This window comes from Trichosurus vulpecula, chromosome 6 (assembly GCF_011100635.1).
Source record: "Trichosurus vulpecula isolate mTriVul1 chromosome 6, mTriVul1.pri, whole genome shotgun sequence".
Taxonomy (NCBI): domain Eukaryota; kingdom Metazoa; phylum Chordata; class Mammalia; order Diprotodontia; family Phalangeridae; genus Trichosurus; species Trichosurus vulpecula.
In genome coordinates, this window is record NC_050578.1 from 265,331,995 (window position 1) to 265,354,070 (window position 22,076).

The window sequence follows — 22,076 nt, forward strand, 5'->3', positions numbered from 1 at the left end:
ATATGGGTCCTTTTCCCACTCTCCAAAATGGCTGGATCAGTTCACAACTCCACCAGCAATGTAACAATGTTCCAATTTTCCCACATCCTCTCCAGCATTTATCATTTTCCTGTTTTGTTATTTTAGCCAATCTGACAGGAGAGATGTGGTACCTAAGAGTTGTTTTGATTTGCATTTCTCTAATCAGTAGTGATTTCGAGCATTTTTTCATATGTCTATAGATATTTTTAATTTCTTCCTCTGAAAACTGCCTGTTCATATCTTTTGACCATTTCTCAATTGGGGAATGACTCGTATTCCTATATATTTGGCTCAGTTCCCTGTATATTTTAGAAATGAGGCCTTTATCAGAGACACCAGCTGTAAAGATTTTCTCCCAATTTTCTGCTTCCCTCCTAATTTTTGTTGCATTGGCTTGTAATGCCTTTCTTATCTCTATAGTTGGAGGTCCCTAAGCACTATTCCTTACAAATTCGCATTCCCTGCCTCTCTAATCTAGGTGACTCAAAGCTGCCTTCTGCTTAGGCAAAACAAAAACAAAAAACCCTTCCCTTTACACCTCCCCACACACCCTCATCCCTACCCAGCTCAGTTCTCTCCATCCAGAGTTCTATTTTCTGCTCTCTCTTCCCACAGTGACCTTTAGAATACCAAATCCCCTTTATTCTAGAATTCCTCTCCCATTGCTTCCATCTTCTAGTGTTCCCTGAATCCTGGCTTTCTCTTCAAGATGACCTCTCTTGGCCCTGCTCCCTAAGACTTGTGGCCCTGCTCATTGCCAGTTTCCCCTACCTCCACAGGGCCAAGAGGAATAGCTAACATGCTTCCCCACCATCTTTTTCAGACCTCCTTGTGCTCCCATCAATTAACATCTATTTCTCCTCCTTGTAAGTGCTTACCACTATAGACAAAAGAGGTTTCTTCTATTTACTCAGTAAGTAACAATGAATGGAATACGATGAGGGTTTGAAACAACTGACTGATGAAAAAGGTTTCCATTTTATTAACTAATGAGAGAATATTCCAATATGTCCCTGATTTATGTGAGGGCTTAACATAATTATATGAAATAGGAATAAATATGGCAAGGGGCAGACTGAAAGGAGACCCACAAGAGAGTGCTGGTCAACCATATAATTCTTGCCATATATGTATTTGCCCTGACCGCAATTTTGGCAGTACATGGAGCTAGAGGGATTCACTTCAAGGGCCAGGATATAAGAGGAGCAACCACGGAAGCTGAAGAACAAAGATGAAAGAGCCCAGATCACTGGGGATGGAATCACAGTATACCCTCAGGTGAAAGAAGCAGAAGAGTCCAAAGGTTGATAATCCTCATCCATGAGGGATAGCAGGAAATCCAATTCTGTGCCTCTGTCTCCATTCTTTCCTGCTCTTTTGTCGTATCTTCTAGGGACCCACAGGCTGACTAAGGCAGGCTACACTTATTGGCTAGCCAGAGAAAAATCTGATTCACTGATGCTTTTGCTGATAGTGTTGCAAGCAAACACTGAGATTATTAGAGGACTGTTTTGGGGGGTGGGAAAGAGGAAATTAGAAGTTTGTGACCGATGCTGAAAGTGATTATTGACAAAGAATTCCAGGACAGTATAGTTGATTTACTCTCTCTTTCATTAAGAATTTAGTCAGGAAGGGAAAAGGAAGCAAATTTTCTATATGAAATTGCCAGGATGGCTTCCTGGCAATGAAGTGTCAGCAACTGGGTTCTGAAGCATGGTCCCTCCTTTGCAGACTTCAGCAACAGGGTCCTGTGGCACACAGGTAGGGGGGGCCGTGAAGATGGTGACCTGTAAAGCCAATAAAAATCTCATGTATGAGTCACTTAAGGGTGCAGAAATGGAGCTGCAGAGAGTATTGGGGCAGAAAAACTCTAAAGACATCACCCTTCTGTGGAAGGCTGGTCCTGGTTAATCAGGACAAGAGGGATGGGACTATGAGGACCTGGTTGGCCAGCTTCTCATATCCACTTCTTCTTCCTCTTCACTCCCAACTCCTCCTCCCCACTTCCCTCTTTTCTTCCCATCTCCTTTCTGTTTTCTGGCATCCTTGCCCTCAGGCCATCTCAATCTTTCTCTAGATTCATTCTTAGTTATACTACTCTCTGAAACTTGTCCTAGAGGGTTAAAAGAATTTTTAAAAAAAAAAAAAGGCTAACTGTGTACCTATCTCCTTCATTTAGGCTAACCATAAAGGCATCACTATAACCAAGGGAAATGAAGTCAAGCCACCCCCAATTAACAAGACTTAAAGGGATACCCTCAGCCTAAGTGGGGCATATTTTGTCATGCCCCTGTATGTACCCTATCCCTATCTAGACCTCTTAAGTGGGTTGTCCGTGGATGCACCCCACATGCTTTCTAGGAAGATGCAATGTCACAGAGGTTATCCCATATATATCCCACAATATCCCATGAGGTTATCAAATTCACCATGGTAGCACTCCCCTGTTTGGTGGAGCCAAAGTGAGACAGACAAGATATTCCTCTTACTCTTCTATTTTCAGTAGGAATACAGAGCCTACATATTTGTGAGGTAAGTGGTGGAGTCTTGGGGGAGTGGTGGTAGTTTGGGAGAAAGATTAGAAGGATCTGCACATGGACTTGCACCTCTTTTTGCCTGGGACTTCCTGACATGTCCTCACTGGTAACCTCAGGGCCTGGTTTGCCTCTGACACTGGATATGATGCTTAAGATCAGGAGTGGGGAACCTGTGGCTGGTGGCCACATGTGGCCCTCTAGGTCCTCAAGTGCACCGCTTTGACTGAATCCAAATTTCACAGAACAAACCCCCTTAATAAAAGGATTTGTTCTATAAAACTTACACTCAATCAAAAGACCGCACCCAAGGACCTAGAAAGCCACATGTTGCCTCTAGGCCGCAAGCTCCTCACCCCTGCTTGAGAGGATGTCCCTAGGTGGCCTCTCCAAAACTGGCTTCTCCTCTCATTAATCCTTAATTTGACCTGCTGACTGATCCTCCCAGGAGAATCTCTGTGGCGCAGTCTCACCAAAGTAACATAGTCACCACATAACATCAACTACTCACCCCACTCTGGACACAGCAGAATGGCTTGCAGCCAAAGATTGAGAGGGTCAGTGAGACAGCAAATTCTAAAACATTTAGGATCAGCAAGAACACATCAAATCCCTGGAGAGATAGACCAAACAGATAGTGATGAGGGTTAAACACAAAGCCCCACCTCTAACAACTCAGTAAGAAATGAGACAAAGGAGAGCACTGGGGAGGGCAAGATGGGAGGTGAAGGATGTCCTGAGACAAAACTGAAAACACATTAAAGCACATGGCAAACATTAAAGTGATATATTAACTATTATGATTATCATTGCTGCTATTTTAAAAAATAATAATAATAAGGTACATTCCAATGGCACTCTAAGACCCACAAAGCATTTTCTTCACAATAATCCTGGGGGACATGTTGTGCAAAGATGACCATCCCCTTCTTGCACATTAGGAAGGCAAGGTTAAGAAATACAAAGTTACCTGTCTATGGTCACTCAGCTCTTCATCTCTTGTGCTCTACCCCACCCACAACCATCCTAGCATCCATCATGCCCTATTATAGGTATTCACTACAGATTCATTTCCTTAAGAAGGCCCTAAATTCTCTAGAAGAAGACAGAATTATGTCTCCTCTTCAAGACAATAAATGTTGATTGATTGATTGTCCGAGGTCTGATTTCTATGGATGTTTTCATTGCAGATTTGGTGGCTTCTGGATTGCTAAGTCAATCACCAGCTCCTCCTTGAGGTCCCACAGCTCCCTAAGGTGCCTGCAGCCACCAATCAAAGGTCCAATCCTCAGCGTGCACTTAGAAGTTAATAATCCACTAAGGGATTGGTGAACAAAGGCTTCCATTAGAGGAACTCAGACATGCTAAGCTTCTTCCTAATCTCTAGGTCCAGCTATAGTCATTCCTCTATTCTACTTTCCAACCAAGTGAGCCTTAAATACTCTATCCCCTGACATTGCCCTTCTCTCTGCTTTTTCAATGGCATTGCTCACACTGACCATGGGTCAGGGACAGTCTATGGTATATCCTCACCTTTACCTTTGAAGTTCATCTCTTCCTTTAAGGACCATCTCAGTTAACATCTTAAACACATTCTTGATTCATCACCCCCTATACTAGTTAAAAATGGAATCATTCTCCTCAAACATTTCCCGAAGCTCTCCTTGGCTTACCCTTTTGTATCAGAGAACCCTTTTTTCCCATACTGGTTCTTCCCCCCCAAAAAAAACCAAATTAGACAGTCAAGTTCCTTGACAGCAAGAACTGTGGCATTTTTATCTTTGCATCTGTAGTACCTAGTGTACCTCACTTGTAGTGATAACTGCATCATGGGGTAGTTTTTTATTTTCAATTTAATTGAATGAAAGTGAACTGAACTGAATGAAAATGTCAACTGCTTTTGATCCTTTGGATTTCTCAGAATTCAAATTCTGAGAATAAGACCAGAAATACTATGGAATTTCCTTCTGTTTCTCAACACAAGCAACCTGCCTCTTTTCAAAGGGTTCAGAATTCTTCAGGACCCTTGGTGTCTCTGCCCTGGCCTGTAAAGATTACCCATTTCAAATATCCATTGTCATAACTGTCCCCACTTTGGAAGTACTCACCAGCACTAAAGGTTGGGCAAAATTACAGGAACCAAAGGGATTGTCTTGGTAACAAAAATAGAATGAAATAATAACTATCAAATTGACTGAGTAAAATGTGATTCCTAGTCCAGCCACCACTGAGCTGACAGTATTCATAGCCAGGCTGCTTTTGACCTGAAAGCAAGTGAGAATACATAAAACAGTCAACTCCTTAATACATGGTTATGCAGATGCTATCATGTGCCCAGTCTTGTTCAAGATCCAGGGGTGAATCTAACAGTAACAAGAGGGAGATGTACCTACTGAGTGCCTAATATATGCAAGACACTATGCCAGGTACTGGAAATAAAAGGACCATGTGAAAAACTAGTCAGTTCCCAAAGTCCTTAAATTCTACTAGACAATGCAACATGTGTATGAGGATCATTTCTTTACATAAGACAATTGAGGAGATTAAGGGAATTGAAAAGTAGAGAGTATTTTTTTTTCCTGGTATGACTACAAGATTTACCTGGTAACCATCTTAATAATGTGGAAGCACCCAGTAGTTATTCATACCTTCCATGACCTCAGGTTACAAGCTCAACCACATGGCATTGGTCAGTCAAGCCTGCTACAGCCAACCCTGGGGTTGCTGAGGCTGTCCCTTAAGGATACTTCCATTTCCCCCTTCCCATTCCAAGAAATTAAAAATGTCTTCCTCTTGTGCTGCACAAAAAGAGAAAATTCCACTCACCAGAGTACTTGTGGTTCTATTCTCTGAAGCAATGGAGAGGGAGCCAGAGATGATGAACTGTGGACAAACATCATTACCTTAAAATCTTCATTTCTTTCCCTGTTGTGCCTAACCTTGCCCAACCAGTCGCTGAAACCTGGTTCCCCCATCCCTGAGAACTGGATGTCTTTGATGGATCCACCATATGCTCCAAGAACCTTTTAAACATTTGGACAAAGGACAAGTGGACAGGCCTGCCTTCTTTCATAGTGACAAATCACTCTGAGGTCAAGAAACCTTGCTAAAAAAGAAAACAAGGCTTGTGTCCCATGGCTTGAACATAGTGAAGCTTACCAACTCTTTGTAGTGACCACTTGCCTTTCTAGACAAAAACTGACCTATCATGGGTGATACATTCTAGAATTTTGCCAGGATTGAAGTCAAACTCATTGATTTATAATTTAAAGACCATACTGCCTTCCCTTTCTTGATGACCAAGACAAATGCCATTCTTCAGTCCTAAAGCACTTCTCCTTCTCTCCATCATCCCTTCAAAATTATTATTGATATAGGCCTACAAACAATCCTGCATATTCTCTCATGTATTTTCAGATGGGATTTGATCTGGACCTAGTAATGTGAAGTGATCTCTAACAGCCACTTACACACTACTATCCAAAGAACCCTTGAGATGAGACATTTTACCTTTTTTTGAGCTTCTTCATGAGTATAGTTCTTTGTATTTACCACCTCAGCTCCTTCTGAGCATTGGTGTTCCTGACACTACTCATATTGTACCTTTCTGATAGTTTAGTTTTTTTCTTTGTCCTCAACTTGCATTACCTAGTCCTGTGTTCATTTGCTTGCATATTTTTCTTAAAAAAATCAAAATTTTTATAAAACTCTTACTTTTTCTCTTATTTAGGATTTTTTCTCTTTATTTTATAATTTCATTCTTTAATGTTCCTCATCCCTCCTAATCTAACTATAGAGGTCATGAGATATTGCATAATCCTAAACTCCCTAATTTCCTTCAAGATTTATACCAAGAGCTAGTGTGAAAGGACTACATGAAGCTTTTCCTATGCCACCCAGCCACTATTGACTTCTGAAATTTCAGTGCCTTTACTGTGTATCTATTCTGTATTTACTTTTATGCGCAAGAGGGAGGGAGACTGGTTTGTTCTCTCCTCATTGCCTCAATCAAGGTACATGGACCATAGGAGGTATTCAAGGTTACTTGTTGATTGGGTGGTTGACTACTTGAACTCCCCCAAATCTAGGCACCCTGACAAATTGTAGTAGTCTTTCCTTTGGATATGAGTACGGATATATATGTATATGTGTATGTATATGTATGTATGTACATATGCATATACACACATATTTTCTTTTATACGAGTTCCTTTTCTACCCTTTCTGGAAATCAAAATAACTATATGATAATGGAATAATACCTCATATATTCATTAAAGCAGGGCCCTTAAGGGATTTTTCTGGGCCTCCTAGTTTTTTTACTGTATACTATCGAAAATAATATGCAAACTTTACTAAAAAGATTCCATAATTCAGAACTTAATCAATTTTGCCTGATTCTTTCTCACCTTTACACAAACAGAGATACAAACATGAGGAGCAAAAAGAATATATATATGGGACTGTATATGTATTTTCATACATATGTATATATACATACGCACACATACACACACAGAGTCAATCCTCAATTTTTGCAGTGGTAATGTTCCTAGAAAACAGCATGAAAGTCAAAAATGTGAACGTTAATACATTGAACCCATGGGAAATAGGGGGTTAGGTTGCAATGACCAAAAAAAAACCTGTGACCCTTCATTAGATATTGCTGAAAACATACTCTTCTGAATACAGTTCTTTGCAACAAAACATTAATTCTGATAATATGCCCTTTTCTTAGCACACACATGTGTATGTATATGTTTGTTTATGTAATACATATATCAACCCTTCCCCATGTCAGTGTGAGTGTGTGTTTGTGTGTGTGTCTGAGTGTGTATCAATCCTTCCCTATATCCCCCAATGGAAGTAGAGAAAGAAAAACCATGGGCAGAAGGCACATGTTGTTGGAGCCAGGTTCCTCCTGTGTCCAGGGGACAAAGAGAAAGAATACCTTTCAGAAATAGTTTCAACAACTCTACTTACAAATGGCGATCCCCAGAATACATAGCCAGTGTACCATAGAAAATAACTTGGTCCATAAGATTCCCAAGGAAAGATAATGATAATCACTCCTAAGCTGAAGTTCATCAGGGCAATCATGATTTGCACGGTCTAGAAGGGAAAGAGATTCATATAAGAAGATAGAGAAAAGATTGATTCCCTTCTCTCCAGACATGGAGCCAAGGGTCTATGGAGCTTTCCCCAGAACTGCCTTGGGCTCTGGAAAGATCCCATAACATCTGGAATGCAGTAGAGACTTAATAAAAATTTTATTAATTGGTTAATTAAATGATTGCTTGGTATTTCAAGTCAGAGGAATTAGGATTGACCCCCAGCTCTACTACTTATAACCTCTAAAGCTTTGGGCAAGTCCCTTTGTCACTATGGGTCTCAGTTTCTTCATCTGTCAAATAAAGGGGCTGGACCAGAAGTTCTCTAAGATCTCTTATGTCTCTAAGATCTCATAGTCCCATGAGTGCATGAGAGGCAGGTTCAGTGTGACAAGGTGGTTAGAGAGCTTGATAAAGGCTCATGAAAGAATTGGTTTCAAGGCCTACCTCTTACATAAGATGCCAGACATACAATTTTACTTCTTAATGTCCCTGGTAACTTTCTAAAATTATAAGTGATAGAGTTGTCATACCTGTATTTATAATGGTAAGGGAAACTTCCTCACCAAAAGTTCCCTACTACAATGAAATCATAGGTCCAGATTGGAAAAACTAATCTATTAAATAACTGAAATTTTATAAACTTAACTATATTTCCCAAAATAGTACATGAAGAATATTTAGGAAATTTTGAAGTTTTTATTAAGTTGAGTGATTACTCTTAATAAGGATAAGAGCAGAAGCAATGTTACATAGTAGAAAAATATCTATTCCAGCAATGACAGTGACCTGGATTAAAGATTTGCCTCTGATCCAGACAGGCTGTGGCATCCCTAACAAATCACTTATGCTCTCTGGGCTGCAGTGTCCTCATCTGGAAAAGGAGGGCATTGGACTCCATTATCCCAAAGTCCCTTCCACTTCTAAATCAATCATCCAATAATACTATGATTCTGCCTCATATGACACTTAACAAGTCACTTTGCCCTACAGTATCCCCCTCCCAACCTCCTAAATTTCTCTAGAAGAATATGCTACACAGTACATTCTAATTTTCCTTGATAAAGTGAATTTTCTTTTTGAGAGCACCTTACACCAATTAAATCACAGATTTGATCCAAAACCAAGGAAAGACAGCCCCCTTAGACAACTCTAGGGGCACTCTTGGTGAGTTTAGGAAGGTGAATGCTCTCTGTAAAACTGGTGTGACTGCATATGCCTGGGATAGCCATTCTCTATAGTCTATGGGCTACTGACTCATCCCTGGAAGTAAGTTTGCCCTTTCCCCATCCCTCCATGTAGAGGATAACCAAAAACTATACTTACAGAAATAGCTTTAAATGGTTAGTGCAGAGGTGGGGGACCTGTAGCCCCAAGGCCATATGTGGCCCTCTAGGTCCTCAAATGCAGCTCTTTGAATCCCAACTTCACAGAACAAATCCGCTTAATAAAAGAATTTCTTCTGTAAAACTTGGACTCAGTCAAAAGGCTGCACCCAAGGACCTAAAAGGCCACATGTAGCCTCAAGGCCAAAGGTTCCCCACCACTGGGTTAGTGTCATTTCCATCATGTTCATAGATTGGTTTAAATTGATATCTTGGTCTTCTAGGGGTCCCGTACATTGACCTATTGACAGTCAGTGATAATGCTGAAGCAAACTTTAAATGACTCACAAGAGAATTGAGTATTAAAATTTCAGTATGTGTATTTACACCTCAGAAGTTGGAAAAAGCTTAAAGATTACTACTTGATCTATTCTTCTGTTGAAGTCTAGATTTAAGAAATTGATGGAGAAAATATTAATTATGCAGATTAAACATGTGTGTCATGATGACGATCTTTTTCAGAAAACCATTTCTTAAACATTTACCAGAACACTCATTCCCATGATCCAAAAAACATGATCAGGACAAACACATGATCTCAGAAATTATGTCCATGTATACCTCAAGCACATCAAGGAAGGACTTACCTGATTGAGATCTTAAGGGTTGAGAAATTCTCTCTTTTTTCTCTCCCTTTCTCCAAGTTCCTCTTTTTTTCTGCCCTTTTCACTTTTAGTCAATTCTGATGCCATCACAGAAGGGAAATGGGAAGGGTGCAGAAAGGTAGCAATCTCATAGGGACATCCCTACTCTACCCTCAGGCCCCAGAAGAAGAAGTGAGTGGCAGAAACTCCAAGGCATCATTATGTTGGTTCCCTTCCCCCCTCACATCCATAGCCAAAGTGAGAATCTCACTCATCTCCCTCCCTCCCCCTTCCCTGGCTACCTCCATCCAACCTAAAAGTTTACTAAACATGAGCCACAGGGATGGGATCTAGCCATGAATCTTCCTTAAGTCCAACTTCAGCAGTGACTTAGAGCAGGTCATTCAGGAAACAGAAGTAAGTATCCCTCTCTGACACAAAATACATATTTTCTATGTGCCTAGTTCAGTTTTAGCCCATCAAGACAGCTGCTGAGCCTAATATTAGAAGGTCACATAGCTGAGGCAATTTATATCAAGAAAGGAAAAGCATGGAATTTTGAGATAGGAGACAGGTATTCAAATTCTGAGCATTATCCCTTAATACATAACTATGTCCCACTAAGTTACTAAACATCTTTAGCTGCCTCATCTGTAAAATGAGGAGGCATTTGCATGGGAAGCAGCATGATACATGTGGATTTGTAGCCAATTACTTTGGCTTATATTGCATATTTGTCACCTCCTTGGATAAGGCACTAACCCCAGCAGGGGCTCAGTTTCCTCAATTATATAATGAGGGCAAGTGAACTAGATGACCCTTGAGGTCCATTCAAGTTCTCAAAGTATCATAATATAATGATGAGTTTTAAGATCAGGTAATCATTCAACAAGCATATATTACACATATACTGTGGGCTAGACACTCTACTAAGCTCTGTCCATACAAAAATAAAAGCAAAACCAGTTTCTTCTGGCCCTAAAAATTATAATCCTGTAAATTTTTCCCACTTAGAAACTATGAATATGCTCTCCCAAGGATACGGGACCCCCAACTCACCCCCAATGCCTTGGGCTCCCCTTTCAGGAATTTCTGCAGGGGTGCTTTCCACTGATAGGGTTGTACCATTGACCACTGTGGGATGGAAGTAGGGCCTGTCTGAGGAAAGGTTGGAAGCATTCCCTTTGAGGCAGCCTGGGACTCCATGAGGTCAATTGTGATGCTGTAAGAAGAGAAGAGAACGTGATATGAAACAGGGGCTCAGGGATTCTACCAATCCCACAACAAAGGTTGAAGAAACGATATCCAAAAGAAGATAATGCAATCTTAGGGCACAATAAGAGAGGTATGGTGTCTGGAACAATAAAGTAGAGAGTTACATAGTCCCCTTTCCTGATAAGACCACAATTAAATATTCATAGGATCATATCATAGGAACAGCATTGATAAGCTAGAGTGGGGGGAGGAGTCAAGATGGCAGCTGGAAAGCAGGGGCTTGCTCAAGCTCTGTCTACACTCACAGCCCCTGTGCCCCCTAAACCAAAGCACTCTTCCCTTGCCACCACTTGATTATACATTTTGGACTCTATAGTAAAATTGAGACTATCTCGCTTTTGGATTTGTTTCCTCACTTAGGATCTCTAGAAAGGGCCCAAATACCTACTATGTACTTAATTAATTCTTATTAATTGGCAGAATGATTAAGGGGGAACTGATTAAATGAGCCAGACAATTGGAGTTATTGATTTTAATTAACAGTGGCTGTGAGAAACAAGGTTGTACAAATGTGACCACGAAAAAGATCCATTTTATAACTGTAATCCCTGTTTATGCCAGAGGCAAAGTCACCACAGAGCCCACAGCTTAGACCTTTCTTCCCAAGCGGAAAGAAGATAGACTTCTCCCAGCAACCCGCTCAGTCTAACAAGATTCGCTGTGGGGAAAGGATGGGTCTGGAATGGGGGAAATAAATATGGGAAAACAGGTTTAGCCAGTTTCCAGGAGCTCATTCTGCTATGATTACTCTACTACCCAGATCCCTTACTGAGAATCTAGTCTGGGCTCAGTTATACCATGGGGAAAGGGGCAGAAGAAGACAAGTCTCTCATGTCTTCATTTTCCATCAGAAGCTCATTGCCTGAAATGTCATCATCATAGAGTATGATCCAGTTTTGATACTCAACACCTTTTCAGCACCCTCAGCTGCCTCTCTCCTATGATTGGAGGAGGGGCGAGTAGAGCAATAAACTCCCCCCAAAGCCTTCCTGATATTTATAGAGGCTCTGACCTTTCCAGGTAAAGCCTCTATTTCCTAACAGTTGATCTATTAGGCTTTGACTCCATGAACACCCACGCCCTTTCACCAGGTACCTTTTGACAGCCTCCCCCTCCCCCTTTTCAGCTTCCTTTTGCATATTGTTTTTTCCTTGTGGACAGGGACCATCTTTCTTTTTATTATTTGTACCCCCATATTTAACACACAGTAGGTACTTAATAAATGTCTACCTCTGACTGTAACTCTCTCCCAAAACTTATTCTGACCTGGGAGAATGGATGGACTAACAAAGAGAATCTTAAAAGGGAGCCATCTAAGCTACCTCTGGAGAGGTCTAGTGGAAGGGACTGCTCTAGGAGGTCAGAAAAGAGATTATTGTGGGCTACCCTCGGTGATCACAAGATCAGACTTCTGGCAAGAGGTAGAAGAAGTTGAGATGCACATTAAAGAGTAGTAAAATCATCATAGTGGAGAGGTAGAAAGTGAGTTTCTGTAGGCTCTGACTACCAATGTCCCCTCCCTCTCTCTCTTCTACCCATCATTCATCCTCTTAAAGATCAGAAGGCTCTCATGATCTACTCTGCAGGATAGGAGCTGGAATGAAGGTACATTCTATATATGTGTCAAAAGAGGGTTAAGGCTCTGTTCCAGAGCTCTATCCCCAAAGATACCTCTCAGTCTTTCAGCCTAATTCCATCTGCACAATGAAATGTGGGAATGACTGTCATCAAAGGAAGGGAGAGATTCTACCACCACCATGACCTGTCTTATCAGTACACTGGTACAAAAAAATTGTCTCCAAGTCAAGAGACCCCAATTATACCTGCAGGCCAAATAATGAATTTGAGGCTGAGAAATTCAGGGTAGAAGGCCCAAGAGGGAACTAGTCCATTCCTCTTGTCTCTAATATCCATAGCAGAACTGGAGACTGCTTCTGGTTGCCACTGAAGTAAAAGTATTTGTGAGGCACCAGGGCCTACCTACTATAAGACAGTTCCCTTAAGAAGATCTTAGCCTAGATTAGACCAGAAAAGAGTTTTCTGGAAGAACTATAATGCCCCAGTGTCTGTCCACTGTCAAAAAGATTCTTTATCCTCATTTATGCTCCTGAGACCAAATCTGCTCTGTCTCAAGATCCCAGGAGGAAGAGCTGACCAAAGAGCTCCCTCTAATCAAAGGCATGAATACTCCTTCTCCCACAGGGCTCCCCCTGGGTCCCTCCCACCTTCATCTTCCCTAAGTTTCAGCTTTCGCTAGAATCAGTTACGAAAAACACCTAGAGTGCTTACCTGTCTTCTCCACCAGTTCTCTCCGGGTCTCGTGGACTTCAAGTCTCCCTTTTCACACTTTGCCAAGACAGGATCAATGTGCACTAAGGTGGAGTTCTCCCCCACCAACAGGGTTCTACCCTGCCCTCTCTACCTACTTCCCCCTAACACATTTCCCATTTCACTGTGGTTTCCTCTGCCTTAAGAATTTACAAATGACAGTTAGGAGAATTTCTCAACAAATAGACTATTATTTGAACTATGTAGGAAGTAACTCGTGTTTCATTTTTTATTGCAATAAATCTTTTCTTCTTATATTTTTTAAAGTTTTGATTATAAATTCAACAATCATAAACCATTAGGCATATTTAAAGAAATGAAGAAGAAAAGAGGTAAAGACTGTATAGGAAAGTGAGGGGCCAGCTCACACATTGTTTTGTTTTTATTATTTTTTAAATAAATCTATGCATGAATGGCCCTATTCACATACAAATATGTTTGTGAATCAACAGTCAAAAAGCATCTATTAAGAGTTTACCAAGTTACAGGCCGATGTGCTAATTGCTGGGGATACAAAGTAAAGCAAAAACACAATCTCTACTCTGGAGGAGCATCCATTCTGACAGGAGATGCAATATGTAACTAAATTGAATATAATTGAAGATAATCTCAGAGGGTGAGGTGGCACTTGTTTGTCTGGTGGGGGAAGAAGAATACTTCTGCAGAAAACAGGATTTGAGGTGAGTCTTGAAGGAAGCCAAGGCTTGAACCCTGCCTTTACTAATCCTTATGTGAGTTGCCCTGGGCAAAGAACTTGTGCTTTCTCTCCTCTTCCTTTGCCTTACACACATTTTGTTAACCTCTATGATACAGGATATATAGCTGCAGTAAGGACAACAAAACTCATAAACTAACCAAATGCCCTCCTACCCTGTCTCTTGGCTCCAACCTCCCACCCCCACCCCCAAAAAAACATGGCTTATTTCCTTGGGTGAGGCAAAGACAACCAGAGTCTGTTGGTGGCTTCTCTAGAGTTGAAATTTGTGCTTTTGACTTTTTTTAACAAAAAGGAAGAATGCCCATGATATGCACAAATATGGAAGAAGTATGGACCAGAAGACAGAGGGCTGGATTTGGCATCAGAGTACTTGGGTTTAAATCCTGACCCTACCATTCTAATCTATGTGATTTGGAATGACTCAGTTACTCTCAGTCTCTGGTTCTTCATCTAGAAAGAGATGACCTCTAAGATTACTTTCAACTCTAAATCTCTGGTCCTACTCAAGATCATGACTGTTTAAAGAGGATTTATATTGTGTACATATATATATAATTTATGACTGGAAGAAGTCATGGAGATCATCTGCTCTAATCTTCTGTATATATATATATACAGAGAGAGAGAGAGAGAGAGAGAGAGAGAGAGAGAGAGACTTTAACCGTCATCTTTTTTTCAAGATTATGAGAGGGATGGCCTGAGAGAAAAGTCTAAAAGTACTGCTATACATTGAGAACTGTCTAACTTTTATCTTTTAAAAACAAAGAAGCATTAAGAAATGAATTCCTGAGAAGAGACTATAATTGGCATTTTGGGAGAGCTGAATGGTGGGCCTGTGTTTCCAGACTGGAGACGTTGGCACTGGTAGTGATGACCAAAGGTGACATGGAATGTGATTGTTGCCAAAACAGATACATTTTCAGTAATTATTTATGCCTTTTTATTCTTTCTTACATTGTTCATAAATTGTATAGACCATGAATTTAATATATATTTAAACTAAGGAGACTAGAAAGAGGGGTGTGTTCTATACAAAAAGAGACAAGCAAAAGTTTACAGAAAAAGAGCTTTCTCCAGTTTAGTTTATAATTAATGTTTCATAAACTGGAGTAGGGGCTCAGAAATCATTGACTAGTTAATATAAGAAAAGTTGCAATTTTAGTAATTAGTTAGAAATTGTCAGAATACAATTTGTTTCCCTAGAACCTATTATGAAACTGAAGTCATCTAATCAAATCTCCCCATTTTACGTATAAGGAAACAGAGGAGTAGAAATGTTAAATGATTTTTCAATGGCTTCACAAGCATTAAAGGTCAGAGGTCACATCCAATTTCAATTCCCAAGATGTAAACTTCACGACTCCAAGGTCAATACTCTTTCCACTGAGTCACACACCATAGTGTATGGAACATGATGGAGTCAGAAAAGTTGTGGATGGAGTCAGGTCTGAGGTCAGGAAGACCTGAGCTCAAATTGTGCCTCAGACACTTAATTCCAAAGTGCTTGACTCTGGACAAGTCATTTACCCAGTTCGTCTCTAGAACCCAGAGTTACTATGAGGATAAATGATGAATTACGTGTAAAGCATTTTCCAAACCTTAAAGAGCTATGTAAATGCTAGATATTATTGTTTCTGCTATTCTTGTCATCAATATAAAACCTTCCTTAAACTCGTATTTGGATAGGACCTCAGACCAGCTGGAGGAAGGAACACCAAGGTACATTCAGGCCCAATTCCCTTGAATTGTTTGTTATAATTTTGCCAGAGCCAGTGGCCAGAATATATAAATTCTCTAAAAGGGAATATTAGAAGAAGAAGAATTGTAAGAAATAAAACTATCTGATGTGATAGCTAGCTAGTTAGCATTCATAGAGCTCTGAAGTTTTGCAAAACACTTTACAAAAGTTATTTCACCTTACAACTTTGTGAGGTAGGTGCTATTATCGTCCCCTGTTTACTGATGAGAAAACTGAGGAAATGTTAATGGCTGTGGCCAAGGTTATACTGCTAGTAAGTATCTGAAGACAGATGCAATTTGGGTGTTCCTTACTCCAGGTACAACACTCTACCCACAGCACTACCTTGCTGACATTTACTTCGCACTCTCAAATTTGAAAAGCACCTGACAAATGCTCTACCGTGGAATGCTCACAACAATCTTGTGAGGGTAAGTGAAAGAGCTATGACTTTCCCCATCTTACAGTCAAGAAAACTGAAGTTCATTAAGTTCAGTCTCTGCTCTCAAAGGTACCAAGTGCCAGAGACGGGAGGTGTATGCAGGGCTCTTCTGACTCCCAGTCTAGAGCTCTTTCTCCTACAAAACACTGAACCAGGAAATCCTTAAAGGAGACTTTGGTGGTAGGGGAAGGGGAAGCTGTGAAGGAGTTTGTGATTTTGTGGACAACTTCAGGGTCTGAAAAAGAAGAAGACACTTTGAGAATAGGGGTGAGTTCCTCTGCAAATGTGCCGCTGACAACAAAAACAGAGAGGACAGATTTACTTCAAGGGCCAGAATGCTAAAGGAACAGTGAGAGTAGTCAAAAACAAAGATGATGGAGCTCAGATCACTGGAGGTGGAATCAGAGTCTCTCCTCAGGTAAAAGCCACAGAAAATCCCAACAGCTGAGAGTATTTGACCTGAATGAGTATTCTTCGTGGAGAGAAGGCGATCCAGTTTTGTCCCACCATCTCCAAGTCTTCCTTTTCCTTTATTTTCTTTGAATTCTGTTTTCCATTATCCATAGGGTATCTGAGGCAGGCTGGGCTTGTGGACTGACAAATAAAAACATGATTCATCTACATTTTTGCTGATACAAATACTGAGATTATTGGAGGACTATTAGGAGGGATAAGAAAGAGGAAGTGAGGAGTCCATGACCAAAGCTGAAGGTGACTATTATCAAAACTCCAGGAAAATACAGCCAACGTGCTCTGTATTTCATTGAGCAACAGCCAGTCAGGGAATGAGCCTTTGCTGAGAATAGGGAAGCATGTGGTCTATATGAAACTCTCAGTATGGCTTCTTGGCAATGCAGTTGCATGAGCAACTGGGCTTTGAAGCACATGCCTCCTTTGTAGGCTTCAGCAGCTGGGTTTTCTGGCATGTGGGGAGGGAAAGGCATGAAGAAGGTGACTTGTAAGGCCAGTAGAAATCCCATACATAAGTGAGGAAGAGAGTTGAAGGGATTGCTAGGGCAAAAATCTCTAGTGACCATCACCTTTATGCTAAGACCTTGGCTTCCTGGACAGGAAGGGTGGCATTATGAGGGTACTGACTGGCTAGCTCCTCATGTCCTCTCATTCTTCCTTTGCACTTTCAACCCCTCCATCCACTTGCCCTCTTCTCTTCCCACCTCCTTTCTAGCTTATGACCATCTTCCCCTGGGGTTCTCTTACTCTTTCTCCAAGACCCGTCTTAGCTGCTGCTTTCCGAACTTGCCCAAAAGAGGGATGGAGGGACAGAAGATTGACCCTATAATTGTCTCATTTGTTTAGTCTGAATATAAAGACATGACACTGTCCCAGGAAGCCCCAGATAACCAAACTATCCCCAATTAATGAGACATGGATATGCCCTGGGCAATCCCTATCCCTAGTCTTTGGAGCCAAGGTGGAAAAAACATGATGCACCCCTGACTTTTCTACTCTTTACTAAGGATATGGTGACTGTCAAGTTGTGGGATGAATAGTGAAGTCCTGAAATATCAGTGATGTTAGGGAAGGGGAAAAGTAGGAAAGGTTTGCATAGAGAGTTGTCCCTCAATGCCTGTGAATCTTGATGTACTCACTGGTGGCTCTAGGGACTGATTGTTCTCTGACACTGGAAATTATACTTAGGAGTATGAAGAGAGAGATACACAAGAAATTCCATGGTTGAACACCCTGAATAAAGCTTGTCTTCTCAATAGTCCTTGAAAGGACCCATTTGTTGATTCTCCTAGGAAAAATATGGTACATTCCCACCAAATTGAGAGGGTCACCACATGACATCAGTTATTCCCTCTACCCTGTCCACAGCAGATTGCCTTACAGATGAAGTTCAAGACCATCAATGAAATGGAAAGTTCTAAAACAATTAGAATCAGCAAAATCACATAATTCCTTGGGAAAAGGGCCTGAGTAGAGAATGAGGAGAGGTGGACACGAGGCCCCACCTCTAACAACTCAGGAAGAAATAAGGTAAAGGAGAGCACTGAGTGGGGCTAGACGGGAAGTGAGAGATTGTCCTGAGACAAAACTTGAGACATATATAAAGATCTTGGCAAACCTGGAAGTGCAATTACAAATATTAGCTATCACCATCCTCAATAATAATGTCACATTTCAATGCACTTTAAGATTCACACAGCACTTTCTTCACAATAATCCTGTGTGATATTGTGCAAGAATGTGCAAGAATGAACACCCCAATTTTGCAGACCAGCAAACTGAGAATTAGAAATACAAACTAACCTGCCTATGATCATGTAAGTATTCTTCCTTTGTGTGCCATTCTACACACAAGCTAGGCTGGCATCCTCCTAGGTATGTCACGGTTGCTCAGCACAGATTTATTTGATAAAGGAAACCCCAAATCCCCTAAAAGGAAACAGAGTTCTAACCAGGGCTCAATTTCATGTCTTTTTCTTACAGATTTGGTGGTTCTGGTTTGCTCAAGTGCCGTGAGGGCACCAAGTTCACAATGGTGCCTGTAGCCACCAGAGACCTGATCCTCAGTGGGCACTTAAAAGCTTATGATCCACTTTTATGGAGAGAGAAGCAGAGATATTGGTTTCAGGAGCTCTCCCTTGCTAAACTCTTTCCTAGTCTGTAGTTCCAATGTCCATCATTCTCTTACTGCATTCATTCCTCTTTTCTACATTCTAACCAGGCTAGCCTTAGACATTCAATCTCCTAACCTTGCCCTGCTCTCTTCCCTTATAATTCCCTTATAATTGGCTTTGCCCACACCAAACACAGGCCAGGAATAGGCTTTAGTACATGCCATGTTCTGCTAAAGTCCTTCTTTTCCATCAAAGTCCATCTCAGTTGCCATTCACTCCTTAAAGACTTCCTTGATTCACCAGTCTGCCTTCATAATAAATGAAATTGGTTTCTCTCTTTTCAAACATTTCCTGAAGCTCTACTTCACAATTATCTTGTCTTCCTGACTCAAAGATCTCTTATTTTCTATACCTGTTTTTCTTCAAAAAACAAATGAGACAGTAAGTTTTTTGACATCTTGAACGGTGGCATTTATTTTTATCTTTGTATTCCCAATACAGAGTGTATCATCCTCACACATAGTGGTAACTGTTTAACTGGATACCTATTTGTTGAATTGAATTCAATGGGCATGAAGTGAGCTGAATAGAAATATGAATTGCCTCTCACCCTATGGAGTTCTCAAAATTCACATATTTTACTAAGACCACCATAAGAACAATAGCAGAAGTATTGAGGAATTTCCTTTAATTTCCTAATCCAACCAACCTGCTTCTCCTTCAAGGTTTGAACTTCTGGAGGACCCCTGACGTCTCTGCTCTGGCTTGTAAAGATTGCCCAATCCCAAGATCTGTGGTTATAACCAGCCCCAATTTGAAATACTCATCAGTAATATAAATTGCTCCAAAGCACAGGCATCACAATAACTGTCACAAGAAATGTGATGGTTAACAGTAATAGTGGAATCGACCAACCATTACCAAGTTGACTGAGGAAAAAGATGATCCCAAGCCCTGCCATCACTGAGCTAATTGTGTTCATTGCCAGGCTGCATTGGAACTGAAAGCAAGTAAGAATTAATTAAGCAGTCAACCCATTAACATGTGGTTATGGAGCTGCCATTATGTGTCCAGTCCTGTTTGAGGCACAGAGATGACTCCAATCACAAAAAGAGTAAGATTCACTTGTGCATTTTTTTCAACTTCATTTTATGTGTTGTCTTCCTTCATTAAACTGTAAGTTCCTTGATGACAGGTCAGTGTCATCCCTACAGTGTCAGCCCTACAAGTCAGTGGCAGAAAGTACAAAGAGGATAGAGCTGAGAATGGATACCATGGAAGCTTTGATTGTATGAAGAATATGGATATCTCTACTGTTTGATTCTAAAAACTCTTCTATAATCTTCCCATATTCCCTTTTTCAATCTTTCCCCTCTCCTCATCACCCATTCTCCTGTAGGCTCTTCTCTTTCTGAGACCACAAAGATCACCTTCCCCTCATTATTAGCCTTTCATTTGGTTTCCATGTATAACTTCTCTCTCCTCCTATGCCCCTCTCCTGCTTTCACACACCTTCTTATGATGTTATGTTTTCCCATAAAAGAAGCATTTGCTTGTCACTGATTCTATCCCCATTCACCCCTCTCTCCTTGTATACTTTTAGAAATAAGCCTCTTACTGGTCTGTCTGTTGTCACTCTGTTCATGTTGCAGTCAGAATTTTTTTCACTCCTCTGTTATTTCAGGTATTCAAGAAGGAAATAATCTTTTGATTTCTGGTTTACTTTTTTGAAAGCTTCAACCACCTCTTTATTATTTAACATCTGTCTTTTGTCTCATATGGTAAAGCTCAGATTTGAAGGAGAGATCACCCTGAACTTCACTCTGAGTTCCAGTGCTCTTTGGAACATACTATCCCATTTCCTGCTCCTTGTTCTAGTGGATGTGGAATAGTATTGGGTTGTTTGAATGACCTTTTGTGTTGGTAACCAAAAATGGGCTCCTTAGCACTTAGTCAACAAGTGCCCTTGAATAGTTTGGCTTTTTCCCCTGAACTAAATGAATGTTCTGAAGTTTGGGGTGCTGGTTTTTTCCCCTGAACTGACTGAATGCTGGATTAAAGTAAGCTTGTCAGCCCCTTCACCTTGCTTCCCTTGATTAAGCAGATCAAAAGAACCTGTGCTTTCCCCGGCGTACCTTACACCCCCGCAGAAGCTGCTAGCTGGATGGTTAAAAACAGCTTCCGTTGGAGCCAGAGACAGCTACAGCTACAGCCAAAGCTGAAGCAGGAGCTGCCAGTAGCAGAGCTGACCTAGGTGTGGATTGAGGAGTGCTGAACAAGGACTTGAGGCCAGTGGGTAATCTTTTTGCCATAGAGGGGAAGCATGTATGTGATTTTGCTTTATACCATCATGCTTCTCTGTGGCCTCCTGGTTACTCTTGTGAGGCAGACTAATTGGGCCTGGAAGCTTTTGATCAATATGTCAAAATGGGGATACTGGTTTGTGGGTTGGTTACTGTGGAGCCTAAATATATGCTTTGATTCTTCTGCCTCCTACTTTGAGAATTCCTTATATCCAGCGGTTCCGAACCTTTCAGACATATATATGATTCTTTTTGAAACTATAAATTCTGCCCTCATAATACACCTTTCTTTTGTATCTGGAGACCTTTTTTTCTGATGGCATGAAGAACTTCTTGGTTCTGAATTGAGTTGCTGTGAGGATAAATGACAAATTATTTGTAAAGTATTTTCCAAACCTTAAAAAATAAAGGCTAGTTGTCATTGCTTATTGTTATCATAGTCATTGTTATTGTTATAATAGATATAAAATCTTACTTAAATTAATATTTGAGTTGGAACTTCAGATCCCATCTGGAACAAGGGAAACTGCAGTATATTTTGACCTAATTTCCTCTGTTTCCAAAATTTTGCCAGATTACAGCGGCCAGCTCATCTAAGTCTATACTGTAAGAAGAGGGAACATTGGAGAAATAAGAATTGTAAGAAATAAAAATGTTTGACATGATGTCTAGCTAGTTAGCATTTATATAGCCCATTAAGGTTGGCAAAACACTTTACAAACATTATTTCATCTGATCCTCCAAAAAGCTCCATGAGGTAGGTGCTTATTGTCCTCATTTTACAGATGAGAAAACTGAGGCAGAAAAAGGCTGTGATTTGACCGGAGTCACAGCTGCTAAGAGTCTGAGGCCAGATGTATATTCAGGTCTCCCTTACTCTTACTATTGCACTATGCACAGCTCTGCTTTGCTGACACTTACTGGCACTCTCAGGTTTACAAACACTTGACATATGCTATGCCATGTAATGCTCACAACAGTCCTGTGAGATAAGCAGGCTAGACCTGGCTCTCCTTAATTTAAAAGAAAGGAAACTGAGGTTCAGAAAAAAG

General features: G+C 40.7%; 1 protein-coding gene across 1 annotated transcript; it reads right to left on the minus strand.

The window, feature by feature from the left end:
• Positions 1–1,673: 1,673 nt before the first annotated feature.
• LOC118855487 (membrane-spanning 4-domains subfamily A member 4A-like) lies at positions 1,674–13,277 on the minus strand. The gene is made up of 7 exons (XM_036765591.1): positions 13,200–13,277; positions 10,695–10,857; positions 7,539–7,667; positions 5,382–5,438; positions 4,664–4,819; positions 3,067–3,168; positions 1,674–1,808 (listed from the first exon to the last, which is right to left on the minus strand). The coding sequence occupies exons 2-7, from the start codon at positions 10,839–10,841 to the stop codon at positions 1,674–1,676; spliced, it is 726 nt and encodes a 241-aa protein (XP_036621486.1). The 5' UTR covers positions 10,842–10,857; positions 13,200–13,277.
• Between the last annotated feature and the right edge of the window lie 8,799 nt (positions 13,278–22,076).